Here is a 15,356-nt window from a genome sequence, read left to right on the forward strand (position 1 = left end):
TCTCTGAAATTGGGCAGGTATTGAGGATGATTCTTTTTAGATATGATATGATCTGATTTGATGTTATATAATGCAGGTGGGTAGAAATGATGGAGAGGATCAGAGAGCACTGCATTGTGTTTGAAAAGAAATGAAAGTGGGTTGCACAAAAAGGATCTAAGTACAGCGTGACTAGTTTAACAGAAAAACCCAGCTATGAAAGAACCACTGTCCGCCGTTAGGTAACAGGTCTGTTTACAGCAGCAAGACAAACTCAAACTGTGGTAGATATAGGAAAATGTCACTTTGGATGCATGTAACTCCCCCACACACAGGCGCCCCAAAAATGAACTCCAAGCCAGATATTTTTGTTTAAATATCTGATAAATACAACTAAAAAGCTGTGTATTTAATTAGTTTTGTCATGTTAGGGGATCACATGAGGTGTAGAAATTACATAACTGTTCAATAAATTTGTGGTACACAGCGAAGGGAACGGATAGCGTAATGTAATAATCTATTACTCAAGAAAATACCACTGAACATATAACTGAGTTAATTCTTTAAAGAGAGAAAATACAGAATAAAATTAATCTAATCTAAATGAGGTTAGTTTAGGTCAATTAGTGATCTAAATTATTGTAAAACTACTGCAAAGATTGCTCTGTGGTTTTGACCTTTTCAGATCTGTTTGTTCATATCGTATCTTAGTTACATTCATAACAAAAGTTGGTAAATGAATTTTTTAAATAGCATAAAAGAACAACGCACAAGGAAACTTGCAGTTTATTTTCTGACTAAATTATAATGCCATTATTTTGATAATAATGTATCAAAAGATAAATGGAGACAGAATGTTTTGCTGGGATACACAATCGCCTGTCAAAAGACTTAAAAAAAATGATGGTAATGTCAGTTTCCAGGCTTTTTACTGTGGTGTAATTGACAAACCTTGGTGAAAATAAAAAGTATTAGGCTAATGCAGTTACAGAAAATAACAAATTTTAGCTTTGATTACCAACAAAAGTCTCAAAGTGAATTTACAGTCACAGGAGAGAAAACCTGCACTGAGTCATGAAACACATCTGCTGCAGCTGTGAAGCCTGTGGATACAATATGATGACTCTGCATAGCTTCCAGTGACTTATTTATCTATTTGACAGAAGATGGAAGAGGATTCATTCTGGAATGTGTCGGCATGCTGAATGCTGTCTGCTGAAATTCAGGCAATGTCAGCAACTGAATGAAGGGTAACAACCTGACTATTCTGTACCGTCTCAGTCAAAATGCCTCTTTTCAGCCAGAAAGAGTGAAAAATGACTAATCTAAAAAGGAGAAAAAAAACAGCTGCATGATTGCTTAGTGACACAAGGCCTTTAAAACTTGAAGTTTTTACCTTTTGCTTTCAAAAGATTGAATAAAAAGCTAGTATTTATATGACCATCTATTGTCTTTTGGAGATGTGTCAACACCTTTAGAGATTCCTAAATGTTTTTTTTTTAAGTAATATCAAAACTGATGCAATTACAAGATGTCAAGCTGTACACAATCTACATGTAAACCTACTCTTTACCCCAACCTGCACCTCTCTCAGACCCTATCAGCAGGTCGAGTTTGCACATTGGATCATTGCTTCACAGAGTCACGCATGTTTTTAACCTCTGGAGGGCAAAAACGTATCAGCAGTTTTCAACCCATCTGATTACCTGTCAATTCACCTCACAGTACCAGAGGTAAACATTAACCAGCAGGGAATGCTTGAGCGTCAGACAACTGTTTCGCTTTCCAGAGGAACATGGCGGTGAGCTGCAGATCTGTGCAGAGAGCAGGACTCGTTCTGTACAGGTGCTCTGTCTACTTACACCAAGCCTCCAGGTACGTTTATTTTCATCCTTTCAAACTGGACGATGAACATTGTACCCTGTTAGTCAGGAGATTTTTAAGTTTGTCAGCAAAACCATGAACTTGTAAAAAGTTGGAAAACATCTTAATACGTTTCAAAATCGATCTGCTACCATTCAGAAACATCATTTATGTTCTTTTTCTTTGTTTCGAGTTAAGATCATGAAAATCACCCCAAAACTATAATTGTGACTTTAGACTGTAATAGCACACTGTTAGAAATCCACAAGTTTTATTTCAGTATTTGACTTTTGAAATTCTCTTATAGATTAATATAAATTTGCATTATTAAAAATAAGTCCTAAATGTTATCTAAGACCCATTCGCTAACCTGCTTTAATGATTTGCTAGACCTCTGAACCTTGTACTGCAAAAGCACACTACACGAACATTTAGGGCCTCCATCAGCACTAATTTCCGCTCTGACTGATTTTAACATAATTCAAACACAACATATGCTTTTGTTGAAAAATTCATGGGAAGTTTTGTGGTTAATCACACCTCCTAATTAAAGTCTTCAGCCCACAATGTTACTAAATGAGGAGTTTCATTGACCCTGAAAGTTTGAGGGTTTTAGAAAGCCTTAAAATGTGCACTAACAGATGGCTTTCAAAAAGCACAAAATGGAACCAGCTCTCCCTAATCCATATGTGTGGGGGATATATCACTCACTCTTCCTGTGACATTTCAAATCCTTTGCAAAAGCCAGAAATTGAGGTTAATTGAAGCAGTTTTGAAAGGATTTAGACATCATGAGTTTATAAAAAGCAACAGAAGTCACTGAATTGGAGGTTAAGCTGAATGTCGCAGGCCTGTTTAATATTGGATATGATTATTTTGTACTAATACAAATTTAGATTTTTAGTTTCGATATACCTTTATTTATCTATAATTTTTTTTCTTAGAACACCAAAAACATACCTACAGCTTATGTAAACATGATGAATAATATAGTTTTCAGACTGGGGTGTTTCCCATAATACAGTTTACATTTTGTTAAACTAATGTATTTCTTGGATTACAGTAGACAAATTCCTCCATACATTAGCAGCACATGCAGTACAATAGATGTGCAAAATTAATGTCGGCAATTAATTTAAAGCAAATACATCTGGAAATGAAAATAAAAGGTTAGTGACTGTTGATGTCACTACACTTTAAACATGAGGGAGCTGCTTTGAGCTCTAATTCTGGATTAGAAAAAAAAAACTTCACATTTGAATTTGAAATTTTAATTTCACTGAAACATTGTGTTTTATACTTTTGATAAAATTAAGTAATTCACATTTATTAATGTAAAGATAATGACAATTTAGCCACATCCTTCAATTAAACTTGAAGCTTCAACAGATATATGCATTTTTGGGCGGCAAAACGTCACATACAAACAAAGACATTATTCAAAACATAACCAAACATAATCGCTATACTTCTGCTACAAGACTGTTATTTTTCTATTTCTTTTGTATTATAAGAAATAGAACTTGTAGTAATTTAACTCCGTTAAGAACATTTCAAAATACAAATGCAAGTTTTATGGTGCATTTTAACTTATCTAAAAATTTTTGTCTAGAACCACCCGCTGGGTGCTACAGAACAGTCTTTCTCAACCGTTAGTCGCCGGACCACTGGTGGTCCGCGGGCGCCCCAAGTGGTCCGCGGGGTACTGCATGTAAAGGACCGTTTATTTGCCGTGACGTGGGCTCGTGCGACGCTACAGCTAGCTTACCAAAGGATTGTGTTGAAAATAATAATGGAAAACTGGCTTAAAATTAAGTCACTCAAAAGAAAAGCTTCAGATACCAATGGAAAGAAAACAACTCCAGGACTACTAATATTATTAGAGAAAGCTAAGTCACATCTGCTGAAAATGTTTATTTCTCGTTCACTAGCGATTGGATTCCTTTGAACGGCTCTATGCGGTTATCAGTAGGACTCGACTCAGTTCATGTTCTTTGGTTTTCATAATGCTCGGCTTACACGTCTACAGCTATTGTTATTTTTATTTAATTAAAAATGATTAAATTAATTAATTAAATACAATAAACAAATACCATTGATAGAAATCAGTATTTCTATCAATGGATGGATTATTTTTATATTCACTGGTGCAGAAAATGATTTTTTTGTTTCTGCTAAAGCAACTTAAGTCTATATTTGTGCTTCTAAATCACAAATAACTCTAAATGTTATTAATACTCACAACACTCGATAAACAACAACTTCTGTTTTTTTTTTTTCTTTATGTTTGAGAAGCTTAGACTCCACACTTCCAGAATCTATAAATAACTCAAAATGCCCAAGTAGACGTGTTCATGGTTTTGTCGTGGTCAGTCACATTTACCAAAAAGCACGACTCTTCTCAGTAGGATGAAAACAGAAAACAACTATATGTGAGTTAAGAGACTACTATTTTCATTTCAGGTTGCATTATATATTAAGATGTGGGGCAATTTAAGTTATGTGGTCCGTGACTTGGCAGGGGTGTCAAACGTACGGCCCGCGGGCCGGAACCGGCCCGCCGAACGATTTAGTCCGGCCCGGGGGCTAAATGCATTATCATTATTCATGAAAAAACATATACTTCGTTTAATTGAAAATCTGCAGTTCCTATACTATCCACGAGGGGCGCTGTGTTTTATTCAGAGAGCACAACATGATGCAACACTGCAGTGGAACTAACAGCAGATGGCAGCACTGAGCTTCAGGTTCTGTAAACAAGCCAGATTCTATGCTTTACCAGCTTTTTATTTTGGCCCTGGCAACCTCATATTTCTCGTGCATGCTAACATACATACATGTTATGTATGCAAGTTTTTCTATATGTATGCATTTTATGCATCAACAAATGTATTTAATCAAATGTCTGTTTAAAACAGCTGACACTTAAGATTTCAAATGTGTGAAGCCAGATAATTTGTTCAAATTGCTTCCCAGATGTTGAAAATTGATTTTAAATCTTTTCTTAACTTTTGTCTGTTGTATTTTGTGATGCAGGACAGTGTTTTTAAGTTCCAAAAACTGTGAATAAATGTTTTGCAACATTGTACAATCACTGAGATCAGTTCTTATGCATAATGCACTTAAATAAATGCTTAACTGAGTAAAAGTATTGTTGAAATTGCAGATACCTTTCTTAAAAACTGAGATTATTCATAATATATTTTGTAAAAGTGAAATTCGTTTAATATAAAAATCAACAACAAGTCCACTTTTATTGGTTCTATTTAATCTTGCAATGAGTTTACTTGTGTGGCCCCCTGCAGATCAGATTAAGCTGTATGCGGCCCCTAAACCAAAATGAGTTTGACACTCCTGGGTTAAGGGCTCCTCAGCCTGAAAAAGTATTGGTCTAGAAGTATAACTAAATACTTTTTATTCAAAACTTACTGTTACTAGTAATCAGAATCTGATTTGAGTTTCTTAGGATTTAAGTAAATATTTCCCACATATCTATCCAGTGGGTGAATACAAGTTTTATGCTCCACTCAACCCACTCCCTGATACACTATGCATATTTTTCATTTCAGATGATAACAGCATGACTATATTTTACCCCATGTATCATGACATTTCCTACAATCCTTTGAGTTGTGTTTTTTATTATTATTATTTGAACATTTCTCTGTTAATGGTTGTTCTTTGTGCTTTTGTTTGCTTCTTTCATCTCGTTTCTGTGTAGGAGGTTTTCAGAAAGCAGCGACAAAGGCTGGTTCCGCTCCTTATTTGTGCACAAGGTGGATGCGAGGAAAGATGCCCACTCCAACCTGCTGTCAAAGAAAGAGACCAGCAACCTGTATAAAATCCAGTGTAGGCACACGGTATTTTACTAACATACAAAGAAAGGGTTATTGGCTTTAGATGTGGGGTTACTGAGGTTCAAAGACTTGAAAAATACAAAAAGAGGATTTCTGTTTTTTGTCTATTTAGCCACATATCTCTACAGAAAACAGCTAAATAAATTATGTTTGTTTAAATCCAGTCTGTGCTGAACCACAGGGACCTGAGAGCAAACTGAAATTTTCATTACACATGCACAGGAAGCGGGCGGCTGCCAAGTTGATAACATGATGTATCAATTTTATACCTTTTTATGACATCAGAAAAAAAATAGTCTTTTCTTTAGAGTCTGAGATCATAACTGTGTCTGTCTCCTGAGAAGAAATTACCATTTTTCCCCAGACTTTGATCTTTTATGCAGCGTACATCATGCTGTGCAGAGATTTCAATTGGAACATTCTATCAGCCATAGCCTATAACCTTGTGCCAGTGAAACCGCTTTGTATATAAAGTCTGCTGAATTGAGGTGTGAAATTACTTTGTTGGAGAATTTGATTGTGTATTTTAAAAGAAAACACAAGCTTTGATAACTACGTCTCTTTTCTTTTCTTCTTTTGTTAAGTTCACAACGTCAAACCCGAGTGCCTGGATGAGTACAACAGCCTGGAGTGAGTGTTACCTGGAGTGAAATATTACTTTTATTAACTTCGCTTTCCTTCTTGTGTTTTTTGTCGTAAATTTTATGGGAGTTTTTTTTCTTACTTTTTCAATATATTGTGTCAAACTGTGTTGTCAGTTTAACCTTTGAAGAATGGAGAGCTATGAAGCAGTTGAAGATGGCAACGGATTTGCACTCCTGCATAATGTTTACTGAGGTTTCAATGACTTATTTGCTAGTGACAGGGTTTGGTTCCACATGATTGTTAGGAAAGGCCAGATGATGCAAATTTTAGAGATCTATAAATAGCCTGATTGTATAGACATCGGCCTCAGCAATGAGAAAACTGTGAACTCTTCTGAATTGCTGCTTTGCACTGGGATATTTAAAGTTACGAATACAAGTTAATACAGTAAGAAGATAGCAAAGTAGTTTTTTCGTTGTCTATGTAGTTGCATGAGGTCTAAGCATTAAAGGAAGTCTGCTTGTAAAAGTTGCTTAAAAGACAAATCGCCTGCAGAAAGAATTACTAGACGTGATGCATTATGTTTCTGAGCAGCCACAGCAGGCGCAGACATTGCATCCATGAAAAGGTTATCAGGACATTCTCTCCATCAGCAGGATCAATTTAGTGTCACATGTTTGCAAATGAAAACCTTACATATTTGGGAAACATACAATGCCTCGCAAAAATATTCAGACCATTAACTTTTTCACAGTTTGATGTGTTACAATCACAAACTTAAGAGCATTTCACTGCAATTTTGTGGTAGACCAACACAAATGTATGAAGTATATTGCATAATGTTTTTAAATTCTTGGATTATTCGTTTATATTCAAACATCTAAGTCAAGATTTTGTAGCACCAGATTTTGTTGCAATTAAAGCTTCAGGTGTTTTGGGTGAAATAGCCCAAGCTATTTTCAATGGACTTGGATTTTTATGTTTTGCCACATATTCTCAATTTGATTTTAGTCTGAACTTTGACAGGGCTATTTTCACAAATGCTTTCATCTATGAAGTTGTAATTCTGCCTGGATGTTAGGAGTCATTCTCCTGATGGAAAATTAAACTTTTGAGTTTCTCCATTTTTTTTTCAATCTGAGAAGTTTTTTTAAATAAAATTTCCCATAACAGTAAGGACTGTTAATGCAACACTGACTGCCACAGGAAACCCACCGCGCAGCGTATTTTTGTTTTCAACCTCTTGACTCATTCATGTTGTGTGAATCTTGCAGCCAGTTAAATTCATGCAACATGTGTTTATCAACACCAAACCCTAAAATTGCGAACAAAAAAACAGATTTGACTGGAAAATATTTGTTTTACCTGAATGCAAATGTTAACTTTGCATGTATTCTGTCTGTTGCAGACAGACCCATTGATTTTTCTTGGTTAGATAATCTGTTCCATCTTAACATAGTAGCTCTACTCTAACATCTTCGTAGAACAGCTGCACTTCTGACGACTGAAGCTCTTTAGTTGCATAGAATTCTAGGACTTAGTCATCAGATTAAAAGGCCCAACACACGTTTTAAATTTTTACGTTTCAAAAAATTAAATCTACCTATCCTCTTTCTTTTACTTTATAATTATCATTAAATAATGCATTGAAGTTAGTAGTCATAACATTGCGAAATGGAAATCAAGTTAAAGGCTTCTGAATACTTTTGCAATGGGGAAATATTTTAAGTGGTGAGTTTTAAATTATGAAAACATGATGAGTCCACACCCTTTGGATTAATTATGCTTCTGTTTTGTAGAAGTAGATCGTAAACCAATAACCTGTATTTATTCTGGCCACTTTTGATTAATTAGGTTGTAAACAAAAGTCAACATCTTAAGAACTGATAGATAATAACAGACACTGTCAATATTTTGCGATATCCAATTAGTTTGCTCTTGATACTTACACTGATGGCTGATGAAATTTAAATATTTTTATTTTTTTTGTCTTTTGTTTTATTTTGTCTGACACAGAATGAGCTGAGAATGTAAAAATTAACTCTTTTTTTCTTAATTTTTGGAGAATATAATGTTCATATGCCTTAAGTAAGACAGCACATTATTAGATTATGTTTAATTGAAGCATTTGAGTAAGTGGAGTAACTCGCTTTGATATATAATCTAAACAATACTTTATAAACACAAAAAAAACTACACAGATTATATGTTTTATACTGTTTATTGATCATTTTTGTGCTGATGGTAGGGCTGAAGTGCAAAGAAGACTCCATCAGGATCAAGATTTCCCATGTGAAGTTGTTGGAAGCTGGAATACCTGGTATGGAGAGCAGGATCAAGCTGGTAAGTTGAAATGAAAGCTTAAATGGGAACTGACAGAAACCTTATAAGACTGATAAGTTGGATTGAACCTAGATCCTGCAGGAGAAAATTCATTTTTCTGTCTCAGTGTCTCAAACATTTACTTGTAGTGGCTTCACTTTGATCATAATCTGTTTGGCAGAGTGTGACTGAAGCCTGCAGAAGCGCAGATACTTCCCCTGACGACTCGAACCATTGTCTTTCTTCCTACATATGTTCATTTACAGTTTATGGTGTACATTAGGAGCATTCAGAAAAAATGAGAGCTGGAAATGAGATGAAGGTTTTGTATGCCACAGCTGTGTGGGTGGGATGTGCCTTAGTGAAGGGCTACAGTGACATCTGCTGTTCTTGTTGCTCAGTGCATCTGTGGCGATATAGAGGAGGCTATCCAGCTCTGACTGAATGCCTGCAGAAATTAAGAGCCAACAAGGTATGATGTAAGCAGTTTTATTTTCCAACTATAGCAGACCAACAAATTGTTTCATTCGTCTACATTTTCATGCATTTTTTATTATTTTTTTTAAATTAACAACCATTTTAGGAGTACTTGGAGTTCCGGAAAGAGAGGGCTAAAATGTTGATTTCAAGGCAAAATCAGCTTCTTCTGGAGTTTAGCTTTTGGAATGAACCTTTACCAAGAAAAGGACCAAACCTCTATGAACTTCGCACCTACAAGCTCAAGGTAATTTGTGTTGGTGTTGGTCCCTTCAGGTTGCTGCTTGATGTGGAAAACTAAAATAAAATGTTAATTTTCCATTGCGTTTCAGAAGGAAAATTGTAGCCAGATGTTGCTGATTAGATGCACTAGTTGGCAGCAGTTGTGACTTCTTCTTTAAAAGAAAGGTTTAAGCAGTTTTCTGGAGAACACCAGAAAACTACCTAATGAAGACAATGCAGGACGATCTACAAAAATCTACAAAAGAATGGCTTTGAAATGAAATGATCAAGGCTTTTCAGTGATCCATGCAAAGTCCAAGTTTACCTACAGTGCTGCTTTGGAGCCTTAAGAGAGCTGTGCAGAAATAAAAGTTTGCAAACCTCTAAAAAACTGAAAATATTGAAAACAAAATGTCTCATAGGAAACTTAGTTCAAGTTAAATGTGGTTCTATTGACTCACTGGAAGTAGTTTGTTTTCCCCATGACTGTAATGAGTCTAATGAGAACTATTTCCTGATGACTGTGATTATTCACCATTTGCATTCATACTATTCACATTGAAATTAAATGAATAAATGATTTAACCGTTAAGGTAAATTTGTAATCACTTCTACTGCTGTGATTGCTAGTAATCAGACACAAATATGGCCGGATATTGATTGTTGTCTGCAAAATAACAGTATTTTCACCCGAGACTTCATGTACTTTTTCTGAGTCTCCTTGCTGCATAATTTCTATTTTTTCATAGCTGACTCACTGAGTGAGGGAGTCACTTCTTTATTCACAGGAAAGAAAGCAAACGGATCACATCTGTTTGCAGCTAGTGTCTCACTTGTTCTTGCATGTAGACTCAAGATAGAAAGACATGTTTCCTGATGAAATTACCGACGTATATAAAATATAATCGACATGCATTAATTAAATTAAAGCTGTCTGTCTTTGCTCTTGTGTCTTTCAGCCAGGAACCATGCTGGAATGGGGCAATCGCTGGTAAGACAAGTTTCACTTGCCTGAAACGTGACATCAGGTTCATGACCTTCTGTTTGAGGAATTATTAGATGTGTCTCTGAGAGCAATTCCCTCCTGAAAGTAACCTCTCCTGTTACAGGGCAAGGGCAATCAAACACAGACAGGAAAACAATGAGGCAGTGGGAGGGTTCTTCTCCCAGATTGGTGACCTGTATGTTGTTCATCATTTGTGGGGTGAGTCATTTATGATGCTTGCTGTCTGTCTTTATATGTTTCAGAGTTTTTGGACGAATCATGAAAGAAAATAATATTAGTAACTATTTTAACTTGTTCGCGGTAAGAGATGTAAATTACGCTCATATCGATTTTAAGCAGACAGTTACACCTAATCCATACTTCCTCTAAATATTCATTCATGCTCATGTTTCTGAAATTGAATTTATGGGCTGATGTCCAACCAAACGAGGAGTGAACAATCAATTTTCCAAGATGACTATATAAATAACTATGAATGTTGTTGAGGGTCAGATCATTGGTTGAACTTGATTATTTCCAAAAATATCCAAATTTGATTATAAATTTTAAATATAATTTTAAAGGCTACTGGTGTCAGTGATCACTGCAACAGACTAAGGTGCAACACGGCACACTGCCAGCTGAGTGTTTGTGAACTTTTGTTATGTGACTGGGCGTAGTTATTTTTTGGAAAAATAATTTTTTTAATTTTAAAACAATTTTTTTTCCATGTTTTTGTATATCACTATGTATTGTACCTGATCATGTTCATTTAAACCGTAATCATTGAGAACAGCAGTTTGTTCTCCATGAAATGGATTCATTATACCTTTGACTTCAGTGAATAAATACTCAAGCACACAGCTGCACAATTTTAGGAAAGTCAGTTTTGATATTATTACATCCAACAATTTCCATGATCTTAAGTATGCTTGACACTATCTGCTGAGTCAGCTACACTGAGTGAGACTCAATCCAAAAGGCAGGGAAATATTTGAACTGCAAAAAAAAAAAAAAAAACACATAATGCAGTGGTTCCCAAACTTTTTCTTCTGCGCCCCCCCAGTGGTTTCCAAAGCCCTCCCTATGGATTACAAATGGCTGTCTGGTTGAAACGACGCGTGTGACGAGGGGAGTGGGGGGGGATTTACATTTTTGGGGGCAAGCTTAAGGTGATGTATTGATATTAGCTAGTCATCTTTTAGCTAACATTACCTGCATCCAACAGCTTTACTCAACTCAGTCGGTTAGTTTGGGTGAAAAACTGTGAAAAGTTCTTTGCGTTTTGCTGGTTTGCTGCCGTGATTCTAACACACCTGCGTAGCTCCGCCCAGCAGCAGCAGGTCTCCTTCACAGGTGGAAACCCAGCGCGAGCGTCGTAGCGCTCATGTTGCATTTAAAGGCGGCTCGGAAAAACAGGTTACAACATGTTAACAACGGATTAAACAGTTTTAACTGCTGATAAAAGTGACAGAGGACACAAATATGGGAATTGTGGAAGCCTCTACTGTATCAAATTGACAGGAATAACAGAGAGTGGGCCATTCTAAGGTAAAAACCCAGCGCATACAGTCTTCATGTTTTTTTTGTTTTTTTTTCATCCAGACGACTTCCCGCCCCCCCACAGTTTGGGAAACTCTGACATAATGAATGTTTTATTCTATATTTTACTGTTGACTGACTCAGGCAGTTTTAGGACAATTACCAGGTTGATGTGGCTGTAGATCTGAGCTAAGCCCATCTCGCTTATCACAGACTTCAGACAGCTGGGGAGGATAGATAATGCTTAATATTTTGTTTACAAGCAACCGTGGAACCAAAGGCATTTCCTCACAGATCAACTTACAAACAGTTACAGACATAAATAATTGATTAAGCATTAGGATTTGGCTTTGTAGGAGTAACTTTTAAACCCTGAATGTTTCCTCCAATATGCGTACAACCAATGCATTTGTAAGCTTGTCCTGGGTAAATTTGCATACTGTTAGAAAGACTCTGATGGCAATGTTCGCTTATTCCCCAAGATGACTCAAAACTTTAAAAATAAAATCAACTTAAAGACAAAACACTGAGATGGAATGAGAGTCACTTCTGTTTTATTATGCAGTTGGACATTTTCTTAGTAATAATAAGTAGTAATGCCCATGTTTTTCTAAAACTTAACAGTAGGAGGATTTCTCTAAGTTTCTTGCTTATGGCACATGACAATAGCAGAAACCTATGTTGCAAATTTGGACAAACTAACAATTGTTGGTTCCTCCTTGATAGATATTATCCTTTGATATTCTTTATGTTTCTTTTAAGCTCATGAATCTTAAACCGCGACTCTAAATTCTGCATACATTTTTAGCTGCATGTAAACACTTTTAGGTTGCAGAGAAGTAATGCACTGTTATGACTACTGTGGTAAACAGAATATCTAATACCAAAGAATATTTTTGAGTGTTTTGCAACAATCCTTGACAAGCAGATCCAAATATTACTTTTTGGGATTATATGTATGATTATTACAGTTATCATAAAAAAATGGGTGAAAAAAGAGAAATTTTTTCTTTGTTTAAAATGTTTAAATGCACAAATGTCTATTTTTTAATCTACTATAAATTCACTCACACTTAATATAATTGTTTTATGTTTTTATAGCTTATGAAAGCCTTCAATCTAGAGAGGAAACAAGAAACTCTGCCTGGCAGAAAGAGGGCTGGGATGTTAATGTGTATTATACAGGTAAGACAAGTCCAGCAACAATAATGCTTTTTTTTTTTTAAAAAACTACTAATGATAACAAGTTTTTATTTCTGTTTTGTGAGTTTGCATTCATGTGAAAATATACAATCTACAAAGGCGTCTTTTGTGATAAGAAAAAAAAAATCTTGTCTCAGTTTTGGAAAAAACTGACACAAGATTAATGAAAGTTCATTTCTATTAAATGTGGAGTATGATAAACAGTATTTCAGAAAAATAACATCATACATCACAGAATCAAACCTGTTGGAAGTAGTGAGATGACCTGGAGCTGCTTTACAGCTCTGGATCTGGATGACTCGCCATTGCTAATTGAACCATTAAATTCTCCTATCTCAGGAAATCCGGCAGATGAACATCTGGTCAACAGTTTATGACTTAAAGTTTAAGCTTGCTTACGTTAGGCAGCAGGACCATCAGAAGTACACCTGGTAGGATGTTGATGGGTCCAAAAATAACACAATGTAGGTTTTGGAGTGGCCTACTCAAAGTTCAAAGTCTAAACTCAAATCCGGTTCAGATGCTGTCTCATGACCTTAAAACAGCTGTTAATGTTTGAACTTTAATACAATTCTGCAAAGTGCAGTGGGGCAAAATTACTCAAAAGTAAAAGGAGAGACTCATTGTCAGTTATCACAAGCACTTTGAAGCAGCTGATGCTACCTAGGTCGGTTCATCAGCTATTATGTTTAGGATGTAATTACATTTTCAGACAGCGCTACATTGCTTTGAATCAGATGTCTTTCCCTGTTTTAAATGAAGTTGTCATTAAAAATAAAAACATTTTATGTTGTCAAATTATCCCTACTTAGTCTCAAGATTTGTTCAATGACCTGAAACATATAATTTGCAACAAAAAGCAAACAATTTATGCCAACTGGAAGGGGAAATGGAGGTAAAAATGTTGTTTAAAAACATTATGAATTACTCTCTACCTTGAACTATAAATGATAAAGTTGTCATTTTTAGTTTAAAGTAGAGAGGAAAAAAGAAAAAAACAAAAGTAAAGCAAGGAATATTTTAAAGCTAAAACCATAGTACCAGCTGGCAACAGTCATGCTGTGGAGCTGTTTTTCAGCCAGTGGTGATGGCTGTGGTACAATGGGCATTGAATGACAATGAAGGAACTTCAACTTCACCTCAAATCAAATACTATATATCTCAAACCTGAACGTAACGTGTTATTCTAGCTCAATAATACCAAACATGCAAGTCAACATGTTTCTTATATCAGAAACATTTTGATGGCCACAAAAATAAATTTCACCTTGTAATACAAATTTTTGCACCCAAATCTTTTTAAGCATTGCTACGGCTGTGAGTGGCATAGTCATTATCTTCCAAAAATTTGTTACGTAGTGATAAACATTTAAATGATGAAAGAAAATGCTGATTTAAATAGATTCTATTCTCCATTAATTTATCAAGGCCTGTGTCATAATATGTGTCTCTGTCTGTTCTCAGTGCCTTTGGTGAGGAGCATGGAGTCTAGATTAATGATTCCTACCAAGAGCTCACCTTTACAGTGACACGTTGACTAAAACTACAAGCAACTCGATGACTAAAACTTACCATCATCCTCCCCCACAGCTTAATCAATGGCATGCTGAATGATTTGTGTTGCATCACTATCTTCCTATCTGCACTCCAGCCAGTTGTTAAAAATTATACAGTGGTTCATTGTTAGGATTACAGATACAAATATTTCAGAATATCTGTATTTCCAGACAACTTGTCAATTATTTGGGAAAGCGTGCTTTAAAAACACTGACAAAGCTTAAAAGGAATTATCCAGATTCAAAGGGGCACAGTATGTGTCATTTACGTTTAATTATAAATGTGTAAAAAAAAAATTCTGGGAGTTTTCAAAGTGAAAAACTTTGAATATGAACTATATGCTGATTTGTAAAAGAGTATATCTGTGCTCCTCATTATCAACTTATCTCAATGTTTGAGATGTGCAGAAAGATCTGGAAACCACATGTGCAAACTTGTACTTTCTATTATGAATAGTTTTCAAAATAAAAGTTGACTTTTGTGGCGTTTTGAAAACATCGGCAACTCACTTGAATGTACATTCATAAATAAAGCTGAACTGTTTGAAATAAGTTAGCGTTGTTCTTTTTAATAACCTGGAAATTAATCAAGTTTAACTTGCAGAAAACAATTGAAAGATAGAGTTACCTTTACTTTTTGTTGAAACTTCATTTTTGAACAACTTAATGCACAGGAGTTGATAAACACATATTTAAACTGGTAGCAAACACAAGTACAAATTGTTCCGTTTGGTCTTTATTTTTACTTCCTCTCTAAAGTTTATA

At 35.3% G+C, this 15,356-nt stretch overlaps 1 protein-coding gene across 1 annotated transcript; it reads left to right on the plus strand.

Moving 5' to 3' along the window:
* The first annotated feature begins 1,710 nt into the window (after nucleotides 1-1,710).
* On the plus strand, nucleotides 1,711-15,143 carry nipsnap1 (nipsnap homolog 1 (C. elegans)). Its single transcript, XM_014989809.2, has 10 exons — nucleotides 1,711-1,854; nucleotides 5,564-5,691; nucleotides 6,284-6,329; nucleotides 8,533-8,627; nucleotides 9,008-9,078; nucleotides 9,190-9,330; nucleotides 10,265-10,296; nucleotides 10,415-10,509; nucleotides 12,934-13,017; nucleotides 14,500-15,143. The coding sequence occupies exons 1-10, from the start codon at nucleotides 1,775-1,777 to the stop codon at nucleotides 14,562-14,564; spliced, it is 837 nt and encodes a 278-aa protein (XP_014845295.1). The 5' UTR covers nucleotides 1,711-1,774; the 3' UTR covers nucleotides 14,565-15,143.
* Nucleotides 15,144-15,356: the final 213 nt, after the last annotated feature.

The sequence above is a fragment of the Poecilia mexicana genome, unplaced genomic scaffold (assembly GCF_051168715.1).
Source record: "Poecilia mexicana isolate PSO_F unplaced genomic scaffold, ASM5116871v1 scaffold_9, whole genome shotgun sequence".
Classification (NCBI taxonomy): Eukaryota; Metazoa; Chordata; class Actinopteri; order Cyprinodontiformes; family Poeciliidae; genus Poecilia; species Poecilia mexicana.

Coding starts and splice junctions, on each gene's coding strand:
- nipsnap1 (XM_014989809.2), top strand. CDS start 1,775: ATGGCGGTGAGCTGCAGATCTGTGCAGAGAGCAGGACTCGTTCTGTAC. Junction 9,331..10,264: donor TTCGCACCTACAAGCTCAAG/GTAATTTGTGTT, acceptor TGTGTCTTTCAG/CCAGGAACCATGCTGGAATG. Junction 10,510..12,933: donor TGTTGTTCATCATTTGTGGG/GTGAGTCATTTA, acceptor ATGTTTTTATAG/CTTATGAAAGCCTTCAATCT.